Source organism: Neoarius graeffei, chromosome 13, assembly GCF_027579695.1.
Source record: "Neoarius graeffei isolate fNeoGra1 chromosome 13, fNeoGra1.pri, whole genome shotgun sequence".
Classification (NCBI taxonomy): Eukaryota; Metazoa; Chordata; class Actinopteri; order Siluriformes; family Ariidae; genus Neoarius; species Neoarius graeffei.
In genome coordinates, this window is record NC_083581.1 from 54,806,013 (window position 1) to 54,831,839 (window position 25,827).

The following is a 25,827-nucleotide window of genomic DNA, read 5'->3' on the forward strand; positions in this document are numbered from 1 at the left end:
CACGGAAAAATACAGCGAAATAAACTTGCTAGAAGCATTTTTCAAAATCCCAAACATTATGAAACATTTCTTGTAGGGTTTCAGGTTACAAATTTTGAGAATAGAGAAATTTGCGGCGCAAAAGTTTGCCACTAAACTCGCGAAAATACTCCATCCTAGCGAGTTTCACAACCGAACTAGGCTACGTGACAGTCCGTGACCACCCAGGAATGTTCTAGAAGGTACGCTTCTAGGCACGTGCGATCGAGAAAGACGCCATGTGAAGGTAGTAAAGGTAGTATTTCCACTGTCTTATGACGTTTTAGCGCGATAAACAATGCATTATGGGTAATCATTAAAATGCTGATTTCAAGGTTAAAATGGGTAAAAACGACTAATTTATATAGATATTGTAAAAATTGTGCCTAATAGTTATTTCAGTATCTATAGCATCTATAGCAGGGGTCGGCAACCTTTTTGCCATGTAGTGCCAATTAGAAATTTTCTTGTTAGTTAGTGTGCCATTCAAATAGGTGTTGTTAACTATGTGTAATTAGACGCCACACATTTTAGACGGATATGGATATTTAATGCATTGAGCAAATGTAAAACACCATTGCACTTGTTTTATGCCATTAACCTCACACACAAGGTTTAAGAACACCTCCCCACACACACACATTGGATAACAACATTGCAAGCAGCTTATACAAATTCACAAAATAACATCCGAAATCTTTCAGTAGGTAACAGGCCCAAGTTATTCACAATAAAGACGTAGCAGCCTAATGGAAATGGAACTGATGAATAATAAAACTACAGAAAAAAATGAAATAATGAGTGTCAGAGAACATTGACAAGTAGCCTACATAAAGTGGCTTAACAATAAACTGCACATTTGAAGTAGCCTTGTTACAAAATAAATGTTTTGCCTATCAGTCAATGTGATCCCTGGCCCTGCTTCCCCTTACTTAGCTCCGAGATGTGGGGATGGTGATTGGTCACTTTGAGTTGGACGCATGCTTCCGAATGGCCCGTTGTCAGACGACATCGGGAGGGGCAAAGTACATTCTTCATGTGCGAAAATATCTGTTCACACATACCCCTTTTCCACCAAATCAGTTCCAGGGTTGGTTCGGGGCTGGTGCTGGTTCACAACTCGTTCAACTTGCGAGCCAGCTGAGAACCAGTTTGCTTTTCCATCGCTCGCGGTGCTAAGCGGAGCCACGTCATTACGTCGCTGTATACAGAAGTTACGGCGTTACGTTTACATAAACCTTGGCGCGAATATCGAAGCAAAAACAACACGGAAGAAGCAGCAGCGGCAACAACAACAACAATAATAATGGATGACTTCGCGTTTGTACAGCTGCTGCTTCTTGTCGCTTAAACATGGCCATCTTTCGCGGTTTTGTTATTGTTGTTGGTCTTAACAACTCCGCCCCCCGCTGACGTAAGCGGTTCTTTCCTCTGGCCCAGCAAAGAGTTGGTGCTAGCCTGGAACCGGTTTTTCTGGCCCCAGAGCCAGTTCTTTGTCAGTGGAAACAGAAAACCCGGTTCCAAACTAAGCACTGGCCCTGAACCAGCCCTGGAACTGCTTTGGTGGAAAAAGGGCAACAGATGTGTTGATCCAAACACTAACAATAAAGCCAGTGCGATATTGCGAACACAGTTGAACTTTTCGGGTAAAGATGCCCAGCAGGATTCATTGGCTTTAAACAGCAGGGCTCCTCTCTCACAGTCACATCACAATATCTTGCCATCACTGCCAAACGTGCCACATCATTCACATCTACGCTTTCGTCAAGCGCAATGCTAAACACCGCTGCATCTTTTATGCCAGCTGTTTGCTGCACCCTTACGTTTTCTGCCATTTCACCAATTCGTCGCTCAATAGTTCTGGCTGATACGGGCATGTCTTTTATTCTTGATTTTATTGTCTCTTTATTTGGCAGCCCCTCAAAAAGACTATCCGAGCCGGAGAGAAAGGCCTCCTTAATGTATTCACCGTCTGTGAATGGCTTTCCATGTTTAGCTATGCAGTGAGAAATTATATAGCTAGCTTCAGTGGCATTGTTTTTAGCTGACTGTTAGTGTGGGCTTGCTTCCCATATCTGCACACTGCACGTGAGATTGATGCGTCCCTATCTGCCTGATCTTTGAAAGTCTTTTCGTGCTTTGCCTCGAAATGACGTTTAACACTGGATGCTCGACACACAACACTTTCAAAACACAACGTGCACACAGCACGGTCCCTCTGAGAAACAAACCCATATTCTTTGGTCCACGAGGAGAGGAAAGCCCGAACTGTTGGCTTCTTTGCCATCTTAGCGCAACTGCTGCATCAAGTGGGCCCATCTCGTGAGAAATATGGGGAGGGGGCAGCGTTGCCAGATTGGGCGGTTTTAAGTGCATTTTTGGTGGGTTTTGAACATGTTTTGGGATGGAAAACGTCAGCAGTATCTGGCAACACTGGGAGGGGGGAGCTATATTGTTGTGTAGTCATGCTAAAAGAGCAGGCTCGCCATGCAACAGCCAATGACAGTTCAAGATGACGTTTGAACATTTTTAATGTGTTGAATAATTAGGTTTGTGTATCATCGTCAGTGTGCCACTGGAAATTCCTCGGCGTGCCAGTTGTGGCACGCGTGCCTAGGGTTGCCGACCCCTGATCTATAGCATGCTACTCATTAATATGTATCAATCTGACTGCTGTGAATTTGTTATAATGTATCTCACTGTTTACTATTGTTACTTTTATACCAGGGCGGCACGGTGGTGTAGTGGTTAGCGCTGTCGCCTTACAGCAAGAAGGTCCTGGGTTCGAGCCCCGTGGCCGGCGAGGGCCTTTCTGTGTGGAGTTTGCATGTTCTCCCCGTGTCCGCGTGGGTTTCCTCCGGGTGCTCCGGTTTCCCCCACAGTCCAAAGACATGCAGGTTAGGTTAACTGGTGACTCTAAATTGACCGTAGGTGTGAATGTGAGTGTGAATGGTTGTCTGTGTCTATGTGTCAGCCCTGTGATGACCTGGCGACTTGTCCAGGGTGTACCCCGCCTTTCGCCCGTAGTCAGCTGGGATAGGCTCCAGCTTGCCTGCGACCCTGTAGAAGGATAAAGCGGCTAGAGATAATGAGATGAGATGAGATGAGACTTTTATACCAGATCTGGTGGTGCGATAGGGTTGGGCTGGGTGGGATTGGGGTTGTTGTATGTTTGTCTGTCTTATGCCAAATACAATAAAAAGACTTGAGATCACAAAAAGAATGCTGCAGTTGACCAATCAGAAGCCGTGTAGTAAAATATAATAGACCAGCAGGCTCACAGACACTGCAGGATTGAGGAAAAGGTATACTTATTGGTTGAAGATACCATTTTAAAGTCTAATTTATGTTTATGTGCATGTATGTGTGTATATATAAACACACACATCAGTGGCTAGTCATTGTGTTATGATTAATTGCCTTCCTTTATGCTCTTTACAGCAATTTTTGAGCTTGACTGATTTATTGTACCAGTTTCTGTTGGAGCCTAAAGAGGTGAGGAAGCCCTTCCTGTAGAGAATAGATTTCAGTGCATTTGAGTTTCTGCATTGTGTGAGCTTAAACATTGATTGTTGCATTTGTGTGTGTGTGCGCGCTTCAGTCAGAGCGGTTTCTGGCCCAGCTGAGTGAATTTGCAGGAGAGAATGGCATGGGCGCCGGTCCCCTTCGAGGCCTCATGAAGAGCATTCTGCTGCTTCCACATGGTAATCCCAAATTGCACTCATAATTTGTTCACTAACGAATGACCTTCAGCTGAATTGTACGTCTATGTTAGCCAGTACTAGCTATACAGAGGTGTGTATTTTGGTCATTTTTATAGTTCAAACACTCAACATCCCAAACGAGCGAGTCCATTAATTTCCTGGAGCTGATCACAATTTCATAAAGCTTGCTGTGTATGAGCAATTCCAGCGTTATGGACGTGACACTTGAACTCAAAATGCCAACAAATGACCCAGTGCATGTTTTATTGTCTCCCAGTATTTAAACAGGTGTTGCATATTTTAAACCTGTACCATACTGGAGAAGTGATAGAACAAGAACAAATCCTATAGTACATCTCGGACATGCCAGAAAATGCCAATAAAAGATGCGTTATGGATGTGACAGAAAAAGTATCACTTTTCTTGGGTGACTGTACATTTTTATCAAACTCTGTGAAATTGTAAACCTAATGTCGAAATGGAGATATCCATTTGATAGAGGGGTCCAAGGTGAATATTAAAAAATCTTTGTTTAAAATATTTTGTATTTCATGCAGAGTTTCGGAAGGAAAAGTCAGTGTTATGGATGTGACGAAATTCCGTTATGGATGTGACGCGTCTGAAATAGACATGGCATATGTTTAGAAAATCAGCAATTTAACCACCATAACCCTTTGAAAAACTCTCTAAATATCAGCTAAAACTATCAAAGTTCTTAAATAATATTTAGGATGGCTATTGTTTTGCTGTTTTGTGGATTTTAGCATACATTTCTGTGGCTTGTGGCAATAATATAGAATTGTACATGATCAAAGTTGATTTTAGCTTGGGGTTTACATTATAAGAAAGAAAGACTGACATATTAAGGCGAAGGGAACGATTCTTGTGACAAATTGGTTCAACTTATTCACATCTGTAAAATACAGGCCTAGGTGATATCTCTGGGAGTGGTTTTGATGAATTACATGTTGCTTTATTTTTGCATGGTGAGGTTGACATTTACATGGAATTGCCCGTTTACACCTTCTGCCAAACCCAAAAGCATTGCATTACATGGCGTTTAGCAGACGCTGTTATCCAGAGCGACGTAGAATGAGTGCAAAAGTCAGGTACAAGAAGTGCTAAACTTCTAGACAAGAAAGTTCTAGTGCCAACTGAACAAGTGACAGAATAATACTTAGTGTAATATTCTGCTGAAGTACCAATATTCAGCAAACGGTCAAGGAAACAAACCAACCATACAAAGTGCAGCTAAATAGAGAAAAATAAAACTCAAACTACTAACCTCAGGCTAAACAGTTGACAGCCTGTGTTGGTTGAGACCGATACGCAGTTGCACAGTGGGCAGGGAAGCAGGGGAGAGGTGCAGCCTGAAGAGGTGAGTCTTCAGTCTACGCTTGAAGGTGGTCAGGGAGTCACCCGAGTCACCAAAGAACAGCAAGTCTTTGGCTGTTCTGTTTAACACCGTCTGCGTTATCTCTCTCTCTCACATCTTTATGTATTTAAATGTGAGTAATGGTGTGGTGTACTCTTCTGAGATTGAAAGCTCACTGAAACGTCATAATCGGAACCATTTTAATAAATACTCCATTTAAATGCAGTGTTTTTCCCCCCCAATATAATGGTAGGGGACACACACCCACACACATTTAAAGGTCCGGGGGAAAAACAAAAAAACAGGCGTGCAGTTCTGTTGTAAAAATTGTTCTAATTATTCTCATCTCATCTCATTATCTCTAGCTGCTTTATCCTTCTACAGGGTCGCAGGCAAGCTGGAGCCTATCCCAGCTGACTACGGGCGAAAGGCGGGGTACACCCTGGACAAGTCGCCAGGTCATCACAGGGCTGACACATAGACACAGACAACCATTCACACTCACATTCACACCTACGGTCAATTTAGAGTCACCAGTTAACCTAACCTGCATGTCTTTGGACTGTGGGGGAAACCGGAGCACCCGGAGGAAACCCACGCGGACACGGGGAGAACATGCAAACTCCACACAGAAAGGCCCTCGCCGGCCCCGGGGCTCGAACCCAGGACCTTCTTGCTGTGAGGCGACAGCGCTAACCACTACACCACCGTGCCGCCGTTCTAATTATTGTTCTAAAATAAATATGAAGACTTAAATATGACTCCTTTAACTGTTCAGGTCCAAATGCTCTGTAATAGGAGCCGTAGGGAAGGGTCCTGCAGGTGACCATCCTCATCCAGCAAACGCCCCCAAAAACCAGTAAACTTCGGGGAAACACTGAAATGACACATGGAAAGTGGCTTCATGCACAATAAAGTTATTTCTTCAGCCTAATAAATTTGATTTGATTGTGTTAGTGGTGGGCAGCACGGTGGTGTAGTGGTTAGCACTGTCGCCTCACAGCAAGAAGGTCCGGGTTCGAGCCCAGCGGCCGACAGAGGCCTTTCTGTGCGGAGTTTGCATGTTCTCCCCGTGTCCGCGTGGGTTTCCTCCGGGTGCTCCGGTTTCCCCCACAGTCCAAAGACATGCAGGTTAGGTTAACTGGTGACTCTAAATTGACCGTAGGTGTGAATGTGAGTGTGAATGCTTGTTTGTCTCTATGTGTCAGCCCTGTGATGACCTGGCGACTTGTCCAGGGTGTACCCCGCCTCTCGCCCGTAGTCAGCTGGGATAGGCTCCAGCTTGCCTGCGACCCTGTACAGGATAAAGCGGCTACAGATAATGGATGGATGTTTTAGTGGTAATATGTTTATAATAATATAACATACCAAGATAGATGATTTACACTGTACTTGTATTTTCTTACTCTTGGTGAGAAAGAATCAAAATGAAGTTCCAACAGATAAATGATGTCCTGAAGGTTGACTTTCATCATAGGCTAAATCAGCGTTTCTCAACCTTTTTTCAGTCAGGGCACCCTTCAGAAGTATGGAAATTCTCAAGGCACCCCCATATAAAATATACCCAGTCACGCTGACCATACGCTGACCCCGGCAGTGACGTTGTGACATGGGAAAGGGGGCCGTGAGACAAATTTTGATGATGCATGAGGCGGCGATGATCTGTATTAGTGTACAGTAGCTATCATTTTTTGGAATTTTAATTAATTTTATTTATTTCAGTGTTAGAATATATAATTTTTTGACGGCACCCCTAACGAAGCCAGACGGCACCCCAGGGTACCACGGCACCCCGGTTGAGAAAGGCTGGGCTAAATTAAGATTGCGGCTCAGTTTCTGGAAGGATTAATTTTTGTTGCTTGGCACTGAACTTCAGTGGTTTTCTACAATGCAATTTTCAACCACTGATCTATCATTTCACAATATTTATACAGTCTGATGAACTGTACATGTTTACTGTCTTATTGCACTAAACCCTTCCTACCTCAAATTTGTACCTGTAATATACTGTGCGCTATCTCCAAAAGTATGTGGACACTTGACCATCATACCCATATGTGGCCCTTCCCAATAATGTCGCCACAAAACTTGAAGCACACAGTTGTATAGGATGTCTTTGAATGCTCTAGCATTAAGAATTCACTTTTACTGGAACTAAGACTACGTTCAGACTGCACCCTGAAACGACCCATATCCGATTTTTTTGCCCATATGCGACCTGTATCCGATTTGTTATTGACAATCTGAACGACACAGATCCGATTTTTTCACATGCGACCCAGGCCGCTTGGATATGTGGTCCTAAATCCGATGCATATCCGATATTTTCACATGCGACTGCAGTCTGACCGGACAGGTCGCATTCATGCGACCTACACGTCATCAACAAGAGACAAACGTCACTATTCTGCGTTGGCTAATCCCGCCTCTTTGGTGGAAAACAACAACATTTGTACAGTTTTCAGAATTTAAATAAACTTTTATAGAAATGATCAAGCTAATGGTGGATTTGGTAGGGACCTGGATGTTGATCTGTTAGCCTGATTAAATAAAACAGTTTCTATAACTGATTTATAACTTAAACCATCCTGTATTACAAGATTATAAGATTGTTCTGGAAATTTCCAGTAATTTGACACCTTCGGTCTCATTAGTCTGCTGCCCACATTAATCAGATTATTGTGTGAGTTCCGCCGCCGCCACAAAAACCACATCGCCAGGTCTCGCCTCATCTCCATAGCAAACTGCACTGGTGTTTCTGCACCTTGAGCCAGCGCTGAGAGAAGTTGCAGAATTCAGCTGGCTATAAACAATCTAAATAAATATTTATAAAAATGTAGAAAAAGTTTATTAATATGACGAAATAAATATGTGCAAATTATTAAGCCTGAATTAAGAGTTTGGTAATACAGCGGCCGTATCCCAAATGACTGCCTACTGAAGCTCGAGTGCACTATATAGAGTTTAAAAATCCATTACTTCCTAGTAACATGTAGTGCACTTATATAGAAATTAGAGAGACATTTAGGAGTCAACCCTCGTTACCAGGCTACACGTTTTCATTTCAGTTCAGAAACAAAAACACACACGAGACCTCACACTTTAACACTAACCAGATAATTAAACAAACAAACAAACAAAAAAAGAAATCATTAAACATGAAGAGTGCGCTTTTTTTTGTTTACGTATTACGTAGATGTGCTTATTACGTGTCAATTTGCGCATGCGGGACACTTTTGGGTCGTTTTCCGTTCATATTGGAGATCGCATACAAGTCTCATATAATTGGTAATGTGAACGGCCTAACAAAAAAATCGGATTTCACAGCAAATCAGATATGGGTCGTTTCAGGTTGCAGTCTGAACGTAGTGTAAAGGACCTAAACCTGTTCCAGTATGATAATTTATGCCCTTGTGCACAAAGTGACGTCCATAGAAACATGGTGTGCCAAGTTTGGTGTAGTAGCCTGCACAGAGCCCTGACCTCAACCCCACTGAACACCTTTGGGATGAATTGGAACGCCAATTGCACACCAGACCTCCTCATCCAACATCAGTGTCAAACCTCACTAATGCTCTTGTGGCTGAATGAGCAAAAAAATCCCCCAGCCCCGTTCCAAAATCTAGTGGAAAGGCTTCCCAGAAGAGTGGCGGCTGTTATAGGGTGATCAACTCCCTATTAATGGACAAGGTTATGGAACTTGGCTTGATAGTCTATATATATATATCATACTCCATTCTACAGTGTAATTTCTAATGCTTTCTGTACAGTATTGATAGTGACCAGATGGAATACAGAGTAAGAATTTCACTGTACAGTCTAACTGCCTGTTTCACAAATAAAACTATTGAATCTTGAATGAAATGTTTTTTTTCTCAACACTACGCTGAAGCATAGTTCTGATTTCTGTTTGCCGGCATCAGGAAAACAAAATAAACCTATAGAAAACTATGGAAGTGAAACAAGCAACGAAAAACAAATAAACAGCTTTAATGAGTTTGGAAATCACAACCGTATGTGCTGCAGCTTTGCAAGACGTCATTACGACGAAAATGTAATAAGACAGATAAATCACCATCGCCTTTGTAGTTTTTACTGCTGCAGTAGAAACCAGATTTAAAAATCAAAGTTGTTTTCTCTGGTTTCTCATTTATAGCCTACTGGAAAACTTCCTACCACTACCTGGTTTCCAAAATTATACATTTACAAGGTCTGATTTTCAGCGTTCTGTTGTTAAGCATGTTAAGGACAGAAATGATCAAAATCCGAGAGAGTTTGTTTTTGTTACGTTTTTCATTAAGTTTGTCTGAGTTGTTCTTGAATATAATCTGGACTCAACGTCATAGCCAGGAACCAGTCAGTCAATGTATACGTATTATATTAACATATAGAAAGAGCCTTTATTTTGACCATAATGGGACTGTAAGTATTTTGTATTGTTACATACACAATAAAATACCCAAATGTCTTTTTTTTATTATAATATTTGTCTACTTTTAAAACAATGGAGGAGAAAGTAATCCTACAATGATTGATCTATGAAGCTGGCATGATTGAGTCCAGCAGAACTTAGTCGATCTTGTCATTCAGGTTAAGGACATTTCTGTTACAGGGCAAGGAAATTATTAACTCTGTGTTTCTCTCAGGTGCTATGAAGAAGAACCTGTCAGCTGAGCAGGTAAAAGAGGACCTGATCTCACTTGGTATGATTTTTTTAACTCAGTAATTTATAACATCAAAAGTTGTGACCTCGTCACTTGATCTGCTTAAAAAAAAGAAGAAAAAAATGATAGAATTATAAATTAAAAGATTAACAATGAAAACATGAATAAATGTTTTAAAGCTTCACTTGCTTTGCTTACAGCAGCAAGTATTGCTGGGTTTCACGTGACGTCACATCCGCCTCATTAGTTATTCAAAACTTTAGTTGGTGGTCTACCAAAGCTCAGTCGACAAAGCGTTTGTACGGAGAAGGTGCATTGCTCGCATGAAAAATGCCTTACGCATGCATTGTTTTAGGTTGTTCGAATCAATCAAACCGTGAAACTGGTAAAAGTTTCTTCAGGGTTCCCCGTGAGCTAATAAAAAAGGGTGAACGAAGACAGGATTTCACAAAAAGACGTCGAGAAAGGTGGCTTTTGAGTTTCTCGCTGAAATCAAAGGGAGCCGAGTCGAAGCACGCTCGAGTTTGCAGTGATCACTTCGTGAAAGGTTTGTATATCCCTCTCAGCTATGTTGTTAGTGTTTTCCAAGTACTTTTCTTGCTATGTGTCGTTATTTTATGGTACTTTTTTTTTTTAAGTCACGAAGCGCTGAAGTCCCCAGCTGTTTCTTTGTTTACTCCTCACAAAGTACATATGCATGAAGGTTGTGACAAAATTCTTACCCAGTCATACAGTTACAATGCGCCGTGATCACTTCTCCATCTTGTTTACCTAAGATCCAGGTCTTTAAAGGGGGTTCTGATGATCTTTGTGAATGATTTACCTGAGAGATAAGAGCCAACACAAGTGAGAATCAAGCGAACTATTGTTTGTTTACACTTCAACTTGCAGCACTTCGTTGTAAAGACGCGAAAAAAAAAAAACATACTTACACGGGCAAAAACAATCCAGGATTTATTCGGCAGCGACTTGATACCGAGGTCCTTTACCCAGCCACATACAAAAAAAGTTGTAAGCCTCCATACTCTTCCACACTTTCATCTGTTTTGCGGTGTAGAAGGATGTCTGCAACACCAGATAGTTCGAGATGTCGGAGAACTCGACTGAAGGGTCGTTTTCGAGATCGTATAACAAATCCTTCTTTCCCAGACTGTAGGGGTCGATTCCATTGCACATAGCAATCTTCTGAATAGATCTAAAGCCAGCAGTGGCTTCTAGATTACGAGCATGCTCTGAGAAGTTATCGCTAGTTGTTTGCACTACGGCAGCCGTTTAGACCACCAGCTATTTCACTTCTGGTAAAACCGCTACGAGAAGTCATGTGACTGAAACCCAGCAATAGTAGTCAAGGACTGTCATTTGGCTCATTAAGGCCTATTCACTGCTCTCTACTCTCTTAAAAATGGCCATGAGAAACAGTATTAGGTGGTGTTTACATTAGACCGTATCAGCGGATCATCAGATTAACATTTTTAAAACGATTCGCGTGCACACAGCAACGCCAATACACGAGTCGCGTGCACACAGCAACGCCAATACACGGATACGCTCGGCTCCGCAGGCATCCTGCGCTCCAAATCACTCCGCCCTGAACAGCGAGTGCCCTCTGGAGGGTGCGCACTCCGGCCCTGCGCAGCTCACAGAGCGCGCGAGTGAAGCGCACGAGCAGTGATTCGGGACAAATAGCAGGAAGTGAAGTCCGCGCCGTTTTTCAGCAGTCGCGTCACATGACCAACGTGGCATGACCAACGCCAGCGAATCAGGAAGGTGGATGTCACAGTGACGTTGTCCAATGACGACGTCAGCTAGAGCTCAGCACTGCGTATCCTCGTTCCTCAATGTTTACACAGCACCGGATCAGATACGTACTGGGTTGAATACGTGGGCCCTGGCGGATTCAAACTGTTCCGCCTGTGGAGTCGTTTCCCGGCGTTTTAATGTGCACGGACAGTGCATCCGCGACGAAAACGATACGGATACGGTCTAATGTAAACACCACCTTAAAGAGAAACATTCTAATATGTAAAACATTGGTGTACAGGTCACATTAATCTGTGGTTTTAAGTAGTTCACATAACATACAGTGCTTTGTATGACAATTCACTCCCCTTGAACTTTTCCCACATTTTGTAGTATTACAACCTGGTACTTAATTGGGACTATATGTTATTATATGAAGTGGAGGGGAAATTCAGTATAGTCTGTAAAATTATTTACATATATAAAATGTATGCCCTCATTGTGAAACCCCTAAATTAGTTCTGGTGCAGCCATTTGCCAAGAAATCTAAATAAACAAGATCATGAAGATCAAGGACCTGTCAAAACAAGTCTGAGACAAATTCTGGAAAAGTATCAATGAGTGTATGATTCAAAAATCCCGATCTTTGAACATCCGATTAAGCACCATGTCAAGCACATTATTAAACAATCAAAAGAAAAGGTCACAACCATGTACTGGATAAGGAGGGAATTAGTCAAATAATCAAACAAAAGAGTCCAAGGGAAGCTCCACCAATCAGTTGAAAGAAACTGTTCACAGGACAAATATAGCAAGGACACTCCACAAATCTGGGTTTTATGGATGAAGATGAGACTTGGCAAGAATGGCAACTTGGAAGAATGGAAAGATGTATAAATTCCTGTTTGGAGTTTGCCAAATGACATGTTGGAGATCCAACAAATGTGTAAAATAATTCCTCTGTTCTGATGAGAGCAAAATTTACCTCAGACCTCTGGCACAAAGCACTATGTTTTGATGAAACCCCAACACTGCTCATCACCCTGAGATCACCTTCTCAGCAGTAAAGCATGGTGGTGGTAGCGCCATGTTGTGGGGCTGAGGGCAAGATGGACGGAGCCAAATATATTGCAGCCCTAGAGGAAAATCTATTCCAGTATGCAAAAGACTTACGAATGGGGTGGAGCTTGACCTTCCAACAAGACAACCCTAAGGATACTACTGCCAGCAGTACACAAGAGTGGTTCAAGATGTACAACCTGAATGGTCCAGTCAAAGCCCAGACCTCAATCAGATATTGAATCTGCAGCACAATTTGACCAAAAGTCAGGGTTTTTTTGGCAAAAGTAAATAATGCTAATAGAAATAATGCTAATCTCTGATTCATGTGTCACTGTATAGGGCTGACTGAAGATAAGGCCAGTCACTTCTCTGAACAGGTAACTCATTTACAAAGAAACATTGTGTCGCTTTGTCTATACATGGCACCACTAAGATCTTTTAGTTTCTCAGTATACGGACAACTTGTATAAAAATATGACTGGATTTCTTGAACCACGGGACACGGTTGGCATTATACCATATTTGACACAGCCAAATATGTTTAAATAATATTGGCTGGTGTTGAGTGGTCTATCAGATATATTCCATTCAGCCAGCATGATACTGAACGAGTCAAAGATGAGTTCAATATCATGCTAGCTGAATGGAATATATCTGATAGACCATGAAAAAATGCCAGCCATTATTATTTATTATTATTATAATACACATTTGATGGAACAATTATAGATTTTACAAAAAGTTAAGAACGGGGGGGGGTGTCAAGCCACTGTATGTGTAAAAAGTCAAAGTTCTAAATTTTCCATATTTAACGAAGCAAACCTGGTGACCATGTTTGTTTACAAATTGTCACAGTTGCTCGGTAGCACGGAAGTTTTACGTGTAATATGTATCTTATGGCGTTTTTAATTCACTGCGACAGTTTATTGCTGGTGCCGCCGGCAAACAAAGAAATGCTTCTGCGTATGCGCAGCAGAAAACTTTCTCGTTGATTATTCCCATCAGCTCTGACATGTAACATCATGTTGTCTTGACAACCATGCAATATCGTAAACCATATTCAATGCTTATTTTCCATTGGGTAGAGTGACGTAATACACGTAGGATAAGCTAGCAATATTGCATGTTATCAAACCAAATGAATGAAACCTGCTAGAAGGGAATAGAATACATGTTTTTATTCCATCGAAGAAGTGTCCTGTATATATAATAATGTGCGATATGGGTTGTGTGCGCGTCTCATGTCTTAGTGGAGGATTCACTACCCAGCGTTGTCCAGACTTGCAGTTGCACAGACACTGATGGTCAACCAGCTGGTGGATATGGAATGGAAATTTGGCGGTAAGTAATTATAGATTCTGGGATAAAATGTATCATGCTATTTTTATCCCCCGTTGGCTGAAAGGCCCGAAGGGGGATTATGTCATGGCGATGTCCGTTCGTCCCGGGAAGGGTGCTCACTTTCTGAAGTCAACTCCTCTCACAATTTTTGGTGGAATTTTATGAAACTTGGCAGGATCCTTTGTTATATGTCAGTAATGCGCGTATTGCAATTTCATTAAATTCGGTCACGTTTTACCAGAGTTACAGCCCTTGATTAACAAAATTATAATTTGACAATTTCATGAGAGTGTGTTTTCTGTCTGAAATCAACTCCTCTCACAATTTGTGCAGGAATTTCACCAAACTTGACAAGAGGCGTTGTTATATGTCGGTAGTACGCATATTGTTATTTTGTTCAATTCGGTCACATTTTACCAGAGTTACGGCCCTTGATTAACAACCTTGTACTCTGACAATTTCATGAAGGTGTGCTTGCCTTCTGACATCAACTCCTCTCACAATTTTTGGATGAATTTCTCAAAGCTTGCCAAAAGGCCTTGTTATATGACGGTAATACGCATATTGCGATTTAATTTTGTTTGTGAAAATTGTACCAGAGTTTTGACCCTTGATTAAATAACTTGTACTTTGGCAATTTCATGAGGGTGTACGTTCTTCTGAAATCAGCTCCTCTCACCATTTGTGGAGGAATTTCACCAAACTTGGCAAAAGGCTTTGTTATATGATAGTTATACGCATATTGCAATTTTGCTTAATTTGGGCAAATTTTACCAGAGTTATGCCCTTGATTATTAACAAACTTTTGGCAATTTCATCAAGGTGTGCTTGCTTACTGAAATCAACTTCCCTCACAATTTTTATCCCCCGCTGGCCGAAAGGCCCGAAGGGGGATTATGAATGAATGAATTTATTTATTTATTTATCTCTGTCAGCAACAGCAGCAGTATATGTATAATACAAGCCAATTTAGTCACCACAAACACAACAGTTCTGTGGCTGACTGAAAAGGGTTTAGGCTGAAGCTAAGCTTATAAGTGCCTAACCCACAAATCACTTGTCCTACAGGATGGTCCAAAGAGCCATACAAATAAAATACAATAACGAAAAAGAAATAACTGTCATTTAAATAAATATACATTTATATATAACACAAAAAAGATTGGAAAAAAAATGTTGTTGCGATGTCTGTCTGTCTGTCTGTCTGTCCGTCCGTCCCGGGAAGGGTACTCACCTTCTGAAATCAACTCCTCTCACAGTTTTTGGAGGAACTTCTCGAAACTTGACAGGCTTCTTTGTTACAGTGGTGCTTGAAAGTTTGTGAACCCTTTAGAATTTTCTATATTTCTGCATAAATATGATCCAAAACATCATCAGATTTTCACACAAGTCCTAAAAGTAGATAAAGAGAACCCAGTTAAACAAATGAGACAAAAATATTATACTTGGTCATTTATTTATTGAGGAAAATGATCCAATATTACAGATCTGTGAGTGGCAAAAGTATGTGAACCTCTAGGATTAGCAGTTAATTTGAAGGTGAAATTAGAGTCAGGTGTTTTCAATCAATGGGATGACAATCAGGTGTGAGTGGGCACCCTGTTTTATTTAAAGAACAGGGATCTATCAAAGTCTGATCTTCACAACACACGTTTGTGGAAGTGTATCATGGCACAAACAAAGGAGATTTCTGAAGACCTCAGAAAAAGTGTTGTTGATGCTCATCAGGTTGGAAAATGTTGCAAAACCATCTCTAAAGAGTTTGGACTCCACCAATCCACAGTCAGACAGATTGTGTACAAATGGAGGAAATTCAAGACCATTGTTACCCTCCCCAGGAGTGGTCGACCAACAAAGATCACTCCAAGAACAAGGCGTGTAATAGTCGGCGAGGTCACAAAGGACCCCAGGGTAACGTCTAAGCAACTGAAGGCCTCTCTCACATTGGCTAATGTTAATGTTCATGAGTCCACCATCAGGAGAACACTGAACAACAATGGTGTGCATGGCAGGGTTGCAAGGAGAAAGCCACTGCTCTCCAAAAAGAACGTTGCTGCTCGTCTGCAGTTTGCTAAAGATCATGTGGACAAGCTAGAAGACTATTGGAAAAATGTTTTGTGGATGGATGAAACCAAAATAGAATTTTTGGTTTAAATGAGAAGTGTTATGTTTGGAGAAAGGAAAACACTGCATTCCAGCATAAGAACCTTATCCCATCTGTGAAACATGGTGGTGGGAGTGTCATGGTTTGGGCCTGTTTTGCTGCATCTGGGCCAGGACGGCTTGCCATCATTGATGGAACAATGAATTCTGAATTATACCAGCAAATTCTAAAGGAAAATGTCAGGACATCTGTCCATGAACTGAATCTCAAGAGAAGGTGGGTCATGCAGCAAGACAACGACCCTAAGCACACAAGTCATTCTACCAAAGAATGGTTAAAGAAGAATAAAATTAATGTTTTGGAATGGCCAAGTCAAAGTCCTGACCTTAATCCAATGGAAATGTTGTGGAAGGACCTGAATCGAGCATTTCATGTGAGGAAACCCACCATCATCCCAGAGTTGAAGCTGTTCTGTACGGAGGAATGGGCTAAAATTCCTCCAAGCCGGTGTGCAGGACTGATCAACAATTACCGCAAACCTTTAGCTGCAGTTATTGCTGCACAAGGGGGTCACACCAGATACTGAAAGCAAAGGTTCACATACTTTTGCCCCTCACAGATGTGTAATATTGGATCATTTTCCTCAATAAATAAATGACCAAGTATAATATTTTTGTCTCATTTCTTTAACTGGGTTCTCTTTATCTACTTTTAGGACTTGTGTGAAAATCTGATGATGTTTTAGGTCATATTTATGCAGAAATATAGACAATTCTAAAGGGTTCACAAACTTTCAAGCACCACTGTATATGTCAGTAATACGCATATTGCAGTTTCGTTCAATTCAGTCGCATTTTACCAGAGTTATGGCCTAGTTGCCAGGGATACTGTGCTCTCAGAGCACTCTTGTTAAGTACTGTGATGAATGAATTCTCAATATTTTAATCAGTTCTGTATCCAGACAGTTCTTTGTATATAAATACTGAACTGAGATTAACAAAGTTACTGTGCATGAAGGCTACTTATAAAACCTTTGCTTCCCTTTGTAGTTACTGTAGGAACAAGCGAACTACAGAAGGCTGGAAACATTTTCCTGCAGGTAATGAAGCACACTTCATTCAAAACCCAGCACACTAAAGGATTACACTGTAGTTCATTCTCTTTTGACCACTTAAACAAAGAGTCTAAAGAAATATTGGGCCTTGGCTTGTATAAAGGACAGAAGAAGAAAAGGTATACACAGTGTACAAGATAAAAAGAACACTAACTCTTAGTGCTCAAGGTTCTACCCCGAAGACAGACACACACACACACACACACACACACACACACACACACATTACAGCTGGTTTCATGTGACTGATCACAGCACAGGCTGCTTTGTTGTTGTTGTTTCTCCTGACCTCAGAGCAGTCTTTCACCTGTAAGTCACTCTTCACCCTGACCATATAAAGATCTCTCCACCTCCAAACACAAAGCTGACACGCACATGAATGATAGCCTGCGGGGCTTGCTTTTTAACGCTTTGTTTCGATACTGAGCCTGATGATGAGCATAATGTCAACCTGCTTACAATGTATTCACTCACTTTACTGACTTTATTAAACCTGTTTCCTGAGAAATACTTTGTCACTTTTGTAATTCTCTACAGCTTAAGCTGGTGCTCAGGAAGGGCAACACAACAGAAAATGTGTATATGGGTAAGATCAAAACGTATATTAATATATTTTTTTAAGTTCATAATCCATTGAACTGGTCGTGCTCTGTTTACTGGGTTGTATCCTGCTGCTATGAGCTTTACTGATCTTTAGTTATTTAGAATGTGTTAGTGTTATACAGGGGGGAAAAAAAAACATCCAATGTTTCATTATGTGACCAGTTATGAACATGATTGTTTTGTCTTAAATATTAACGTCCATAATCGATTTCTAATCTTAATTGTTGGTATTGATGGATGTAGATCTTTTTCTTTATTCTGTACTCTTTCAGAACTGACTCTCCCCCAGTTTTATAACTTCCTTCATGAGATGGAAAGAGCCAAAGCCAATATGGACTGCTTCAGCTGAGGACCAGTATCCGTTCACACTTGAGTCCTCTAATATTGACTAATACAGCGTTGCTTGAATGAATATATGTGTCTATATGTGATTAGTGTAGTTTTTTTTTCTGTACACAGGAAACTTTCAGTGCAATTTGATCTGTTTGAGTCACTAATTTTTTGTTTTTTATACAATTAAACCTACTTACTTAATAAAACAACTTATTCAGTACATGACCAGTTTTTCCAGTATGTGACTGAAGCTCGCAGAAATAAAAGTTTAAATCTAACAGTCTGTATTTTTCATTCTCATTTGGGTGGTACCGTCATGGGGAAAGGTTTTGTATATTTACGATGTACATTTTACCTGGAATCTTTTTAAAAATGATTTAAAGCTCATAATTAGACCTTAAAGCAACAATAGAATCAATTCTCCATTACGGTATTTCCAGTTGGTTTGGAAATCTAACAGTAAAGTCGAAGGCTCAGATTTCTAGTTTGGTTAAGACAGCAGGTAAGATCATGGGAACTCCTGCCCCTCTGAATCCGCAGGAGCTTTTTGAGCAATCAGTAATTAGTCAGGCTAAAGGTATTTTATCTGACAGTTCCCATGTGCTTTATTCTGAATATATACTTTTACACTCAGGGAGGAGATTTATGGCCCTTTTCCACTACCCTTTTTCAGCTCACTTCAGCCCGACACGGCTCGGGTTTCGACTACCTCAGAGCAGCACGACTCGGCTCGCTTCAGCCTCACTCAGCACCCTAAACTTGCACGGTTTTGGAGTGGGGCTGAAGCGAGCCAAACCGAGCCGAGTGGGGCTAGGGGCGTGAGGAGACACTCCCCTGTGCACTGATTGGTGAGGAGGCGTGTCCTTGCATGCCCACACACGCCCCGCGAGCACGCTGGGATCTGTAAACACCGTAAACCCGGAAGAAGAAGAATTACGAATTACGAGAATTTCTGAAGCCTTATGCGCCTCGCCTCATCTATACGCTCTTGCCAGTATCTGTTGGCGTTGTCGGTGACAACAAGCCACAGCACCAAGACCAGCAACACTAACGACTCCATGTCCTCCATGTTTATTGTTTACTATCCGGGTCGTGAGACTACCGCTTAAAAGCTCACTGATGTCACTGTTTGCACCGCCTAACGACATCACGTGACGTCCACCCACTTTCGCTAACTCCACCCAATGTGTCCACCCACTTCCAGCCAGCACGGTTCAGCGCGGTTGTAGTCGAAATGCAACTCCAACAGCCCCGCTCAGCTCGACTCAGCACGGCACGGCTCAGCCCGACTCAGCCGCGTTGGTAGTGGAAAAGCGGCAATAATGTCCCTGTATGTAAACATAAGTATAAACATTCATTCATCCCTCTTTCAATTAAGTTTCTGAATGATCAGAGGTGAATGTATGTGGGCTAATAAATGGATGGTGTATGTATGCATAGATGGAAGACTAGAATGTGTTATCTTTCTTTGGCTATTTTGCACAGGTTATTTAGAACTATGGTTCTTTTGTACATGTATGGAAATGTATGAATGTAATTTATATATATGACTGTAGGAGTGGTATTAATTTTTGTGAGATATCTAGGAATGTATAGAGGTTATTGATTGGACGTATGGATGGGTATGTATGTATGGATATTATTTGAGTGGATGTTAGGTAGGTATGTTTGTATGAATGTATTAATGGTACTTGTTTGAATTGTTTGTATGTATCAATGTTAGGATTTTAAATTTGCACAGTTCACCTGGAGCAAAAATGCCGGATTGCACATATGTTCTTTTAGTTAATTAGATGTGTGTTTGTGTCCCTTTCTTGATGCAGCAATGTTCCCTGACTCTAAGCTAAATTTCTCCCTAGGGAGACCAATAAAGTTACTTTACTTTTAAAGGACCACTGATCTAACAGCTAACTAAAAGTAAACCGTCTGCATACATGTCAAGTTATACGGTTTCTCCGTATTTTGTACGGGAAAATGCAATTTTTGGCTAATACGGCATGCACTGATTTTCATACGGGAAAACGTTTTGTATCAGAGATGTTTTTCCGTTACTCCGAGGAAAATTTTCTTAGCATCCACCATTTATTTTTTCAAATATGCATGGCCAATGAAACGGAACTATTTTCAATTTATGTGGTTTTATAGTTGCACATGGTTTTCTCGGTCATTTAAGTTCATCAGCTCGGACTGCCCAGACTTCTGTGACGGCTGCAGAAGTTACGTTCTGCCAATTTCTCATGGAACACAACAATCCCCCCGACTGTAACAGACCATTTTTCGCAACTAGCGAAAAAAAATGTTTCCCGATTCAAAGACTGCACAGGTAAGCATTTGTGTTTTTTGGTTTTTTTTAGTTTAAAAAAAAAAAGTTTTTACTGTTTTTGCATGTAGGCAAGCTTCCTCCATTATCATCATAATTTTGGGAGGCGATACTGGGAGTCGCCGTTTATACAACCCTGATTCCAAAAAAGTTGGGACAAAGTACAAATTGTAAATAAAAATGGAATGCAATAATTTACAAATTCAAAAAAACTGACATTGTATTCACAATAGAACATAGACAACATATCAGATGTCGAAAGTGAGACATTTTGAAATTTCATGCCAAATATTGGCTCATTTGAAATTTCATGACAGCAACACATCTCAAAAAAGTTGGGACAGGGGCAATAAGAGGCTGGAAAAGTTAAAGGTACAAAAAAGGCACAGCTGGAGGACCAAATTGCAACTCATTAGGTCAATTGGCAATAGGTCATTAACATGACTAGGTATAAAAAAGAGCATCTTGGAGTGGCAGCGGCTCTCAGAAGTAAAGATGGGAAGAGGATCACCAATCCCCCTAATTCTGCGCCGGCAAATAGTGGAGCAATATCAGAAAGGAGTTCGACAGTGTAAAATTGCAAAGAGTTTGAACATATCATCATCTACAATGCGGGGCGGCACGGTGGTGTAGTGGTTAGCGCTGTTGCCTCACAGCAAGAAGGTTCCGGGTTCGAGCCCCGTGGCCAGCGAGGGCCTTTCTGTGTGGAGTTTGCATGTTCTCCCCGTGTCCGCGTGGGTTTCCTCCGGGTGCTCCGGTTTCCCCCACAGTCCAAAGACATGCAGGTTAGGTTAACTGGTGACTCTAAATTGACCGTAGGTGTGAATGTGAGTGTGAATGGTTGTCTGTGTCTATGTGTCAGCCATGTGATGGCCTGGCGACTTGTCCAGGGTGTACCCCGCCTTTCGCCCGTAGTCAGCTGGGATAGGCTCCAGCTTGCCTGCGACCCTGTAGAACAGGATAAAGCGGCTACAGATAATGAGATGAGATGAGATCATCTACAGTGCATAATATCATCAAAAGATTCAGAGAATCTGGAAGAATCTCTGTGCCTAAGGGTCAAGGCCAGAAAACCATACTGGGTGCCCATGATCTTTGGGCCCTTAGATGGCACTGCATCACATACAGGCATGCTTCTGTATTGGAAATCACAAAATGGGCTCAGGAATATTTCCAGAGAACATTATCTGTGAGCACAATTCACCGTGCCATCCGCCGTTGCCAGCTAAAACTCTACAGCTCAAAGAAGAAGCCATATCTAAACATGATCCAGAAGCGCAGACGTCTTCTCTGGGCCAAGGCTCATTTAAAATGGACTGTGGCAAAGTGGAAAACTGTTCTGTGGTCAGACGAATCAAAATTTGAAGTTCTTTATGGAAATCAGGGACGCCGTGTCATTCGGACTAAAGAGGAGAAGGACGACCCACGTTGTTATCAGCGCTCAGTTCAGAAGCCTGCATCTCTGATGGTATGGGGTTGCATTAGTGCGTGTGGCATGGGCAGCTTACACATCTGGAAAGACACCATCAATGCTGAAAGGTATATCCAGGTTCTAGAGCAACATATGCTCCCATCCAGACGACGTCCCTTTCAGGGAAGACCTTGCATTTTCCAACATGACAATGCCAAACCACATACTGCATCAATTACAGCATCATGGCTGCGTAGAAGAAGGGTCCGGGTACTGAACTGGCCAGCCTGCAGTCCAGATCTTTCACCCATAGAAAACATTTGGCGCATCATAAAATGGAAGATACGACAAAAAAGACCTAAGACAGTTGAGCAACTAGAATCCTACATTAGACAAGAATGGGTTAACATTCCTATCCCTAAACTTGAGCAACTTGTCTCCTCAGTCCCCAGACGTTTACAGACTGTTGTAAAGAGAAAAGGGGATGTCTCACAGTGGTAAACATGGCCTTGTCCCAACTTTTTTGAGATGTGTTGTTGTCATGAAATTTAAAATCACCTAATTTTTCTCTTTAAATGATACATTTTCTCAGTTTAAACATTTGATATGTCATCTATGTTCTATTCTGAATAAAATATGGAATTTTGAAACTTCCACATCGTTGCATTCCGTTTTTATTTACAATTTGTACTTTGTCCCAACTTTTTTGGAATTGGGGTTGTAATAGGCATATTTATCACACTGCATCAAGTTAAAGGGATCAAATAAGCATGTACTGAATAAAAAGAAATTTTAGATCCCAGAGAAAACAACTGAATTAAAAAGGACTATATGTCCAGTCAAGTAAACAATTATCTACTAAAGAGAATGATTGAACTATAAACTTAATTATTTAATATACATTGTATCAGTAATACATGTAATATATGTGGTTTGGCATTGTCATGTTGGAAAATGCAAGGTCTTCCCTGAAAGAGACGTCGTCTGGATGGGAGCATATGTTGCTCTAGAACCTGGATATACCTTTCAGCATTGATGGTGTCTTTCCAGATGTGTAAGCTGCCCATGCCACACGCACTAATGCAACCCCATACCATCAGAGATGCAGGCTTCTGAACTGAGCGCTGATAACAACGTGGGTCGTCCTTCTCCTCTTTAGTCCGAATGACACGGCGTCCCTGATTTCCATAAAGAACTTCAAATTTTGATTCGTCTGACCACAGAACAGTTTTCCACTTTGCCACAGTCCATTTTAAATGAGCCTTGGCCTAGAGAAGACGTCTGCGCTTCTGGATCATGTTTAGATACGGCTTCTTCTTTGAACTATAGAGTTTTAGCTGGCAATGGAGGATGGCACAGTGAATTGTGTTCACAGATAATGTTCTCTGGAAATATTCCTGAGCCCATTTTGTGATTTCCAATACAGGAGCATGCCTGTATGTGATGCAGTGCCGTCTAAGGGCCCGAAGATCACGGGCACCCAGTATGGTTTTCCGGCCTTGACCCTTAGGCACAGAGATTCTTCCAGATTCTCTGAATCTTTTGATGATATTATGCACTGTAGATGATATGTTCAAACTCTTTGCAATTTTACACTGTCGAACTCCTTTCTGATATTGCTCCTCTATTTGTCAGCGCAGAATTAGGGGGATTGGTGATCCTCTTCCCATCTTTACTTCTGAGAGCCGCTGCCACTCCAAGATGCTCTTTTTATACCCAGTCATGTTAATGACCTATTGTCAATTGACCTAATGAGTTGCAATTTGATCCTCCAGCTGTTCCTTTTTTGTACCTTTAACTTTTCCAGCCTCTTATTGCCCCTGTCCCAACTTTTTTGAGATGTGTTGCTGTCATGAAATTTCAAATGAGCCAATATTTGGCATGAAATTTCAAAATGTCTCACTTTCGACATTTGATATGTTGTCTATGTTCTATTGTGAATACAATATCAGTTTTTGAGATTTGTAAATTATTGCATTCCGTTTTTATTTACAATTTGTACTTTGTCCCAACTTTTTTGGAATCGGGGTTGTACAATAGGAGTGTATAATGTGGAATAAAACAATCAGTGATTTGGATTATATATTGGAATATTTTCTTGTGTATAAGGGCTCATGGGTGTGATTTTGTAAGGGCATGGGTAACTAAAGGTTGACATGAATGCATATGCACTTTCCTGAGTAAAACATACACACAGTAGTAAAAGTACAAAATGTAAAGTTTGGTACCTTCATTTCTTCGAGTGAATAATTGACAAGATTTTAACAAAATGTTTAGAAGATCAAGTTTATATGTGTTTATTTTTGTGCTTAAAATCAGCTATTATCCAATTATTTCAGGTACTTAAAACTATTGTTATCAAAGCCATTATCTCTAGTAGCTATTTGACAGTTATTCCATGAAATCGAGTCATACATGAGCTGATAGACAACGAGGCACATAGCACAGAGTATAGAGGATTTCGACGTGACGTCACAGGTGACGTGACGCCCCGGTGTCCGCCATTTTGAAGGTCAAGCTAGCTAATGTCAACAACAGTAGCTAGTATGTTACTGTAGCAATGTTTACGTTCAGTCATTTGGATGACTGTTAAAACCTTTCAGTCTCAAGTTTTTCCTTTACTGTATTTACTAGTTGACTGAGCTAGCACGCTCGGGCTGGCTGGGAGCGAGTGCGCTAGCTCGGGCAGGCTGGGAGCGAGCGCACTCGCTCCCAGCCTGCCCGAGCGCTCCCAGCCTGCCTGAGCTAGCGCGCTCGCTCCCAGCCTGCCCGAGCGTGCTAGCTCAGTAAACTAGTAAATGCAGTAAATAAAGGAAAACCTTGAGACTGAAAGGTTTTAACAGTCATCCAAATGACTGAACGTAAACATTGCTACAGTAACATACTAGCTACTGTTGTTGACATTAGCTAGTGCTAACAGCTAGCTGCTACTGCACTGCTACAACTACACCGACCCTAATAATACAGTTCTTGGTCATTGCCTGGTAACAGCAAATTTATAACGGGCCATGTCTCAACAGACTAAGAAGTTATTTCAATGACATTTAATAACATTTTGTTTATCCTGAGGACCGAAAGTAAATGAAAATGTGAACAAACCTTAGCTGTAATAAGATGGCGACCACCAGCTCCAGGGACGACCCGCTGATGTAGGCATGTTACCCAGCCTGGTTTTTAACGACATAGGTATACAGATCATGTGGGCCGAAGTCAGGTAAAGACGAGGGCTTCATGTACTTCCGTACGTCAGTGAACAATCCTGGTGGAAGCAGGTAAACGTCGTTCTCTAAGCCTGCTAACCTCAATTTTTGCAAATACCTCTCCCTCTGCTCGCCCTGTAAATGCCCTACGTCACTGGATAGTGAAGGTGTTTTCTGCATCTCGCTCCTTTTTCTTTTATGTTTTTTCCCTGGTATTTCCCACACGCCTGACTGCAGGTCAGGAAGATCACCCGCGGTGCAGCGCTGCAAAGCCAGAAAAAGATAGCCTGGTAACGTGTACGGATCACGTACACCAGCATCATTGATTTTCTGGTGATATCGCTTCTTACTCCCATCATCTAGGCCGGATAAAATACTCGACAATGAGACTTCGTCATGATCAACAGTGTATCGCTACCGGTAGTCGCCATATTTGTGACCGTCAAAATGGCGCCGTCTACTTGTTGACATGGCAACGGTCACGTGGGTCGAAAACCTCTATAAGCCATGTACGCCAAGATTGAGTGGAATAACTGTTTTATTCTATCCACATTCACTGGATTTCGAGAAACAGACCATTTTAATTTTTTGCAAACTTGATAAATAAAAACTTTTTATACAAAACATCCAGCAAAATAATTTCCGATTTGAACGGAAACAAACTGGTGAAATGACAGAAGCAATTTGTGAAAAATGCTGTAATAATAATTCTTGAATAAAAACATACCAATGTTCTTGCCATCAAATACTTTTATTCCATATTTTGTTCCTTTTTTGTAGTTTTGTTTTCGAGTAGAGTTTTTATTTCATCCTCTGTTGGTTCAGCAACACACACTGC

The 25,827-nt window shown here is 41.3% G+C and overlaps 1 protein-coding gene across 1 annotated transcript in view; it reads left to right on the forward strand.

Annotated features, from left to right (window-relative positions):
- commd7 (COMM domain containing 7) overlaps positions 1-18,339 on the forward strand; it is a 68,857-nt gene extending 50,518 nt beyond the window's left edge. Inside the window, exons 2-9 of the mRNA XM_060938058.1 lie at positions 3,460-3,513; positions 3,620-3,722; positions 9,744-9,800; positions 12,903-12,940; positions 13,814-13,904; positions 17,058-17,107; positions 17,660-17,708; positions 17,998-18,339. Of these exons, the coding sequence (XP_060794041.1) occupies positions 3,460-3,513; positions 3,620-3,722; positions 9,744-9,800; positions 12,903-12,940; positions 13,814-13,904; positions 17,058-17,107; positions 17,660-17,708; positions 17,998-18,074 (519 nt within the window). The 3' untranslated portion in view covers positions 18,075-18,339. The remainder of the gene's footprint in view (positions 1-3,459; positions 3,514-3,619; positions 3,723-9,743; positions 9,801-12,902; positions 12,941-13,813; positions 13,905-17,057; positions 17,108-17,659; positions 17,709-17,997) is intronic.
- Positions 18,340-25,827: the final 7,488 nt, after the last annotated feature.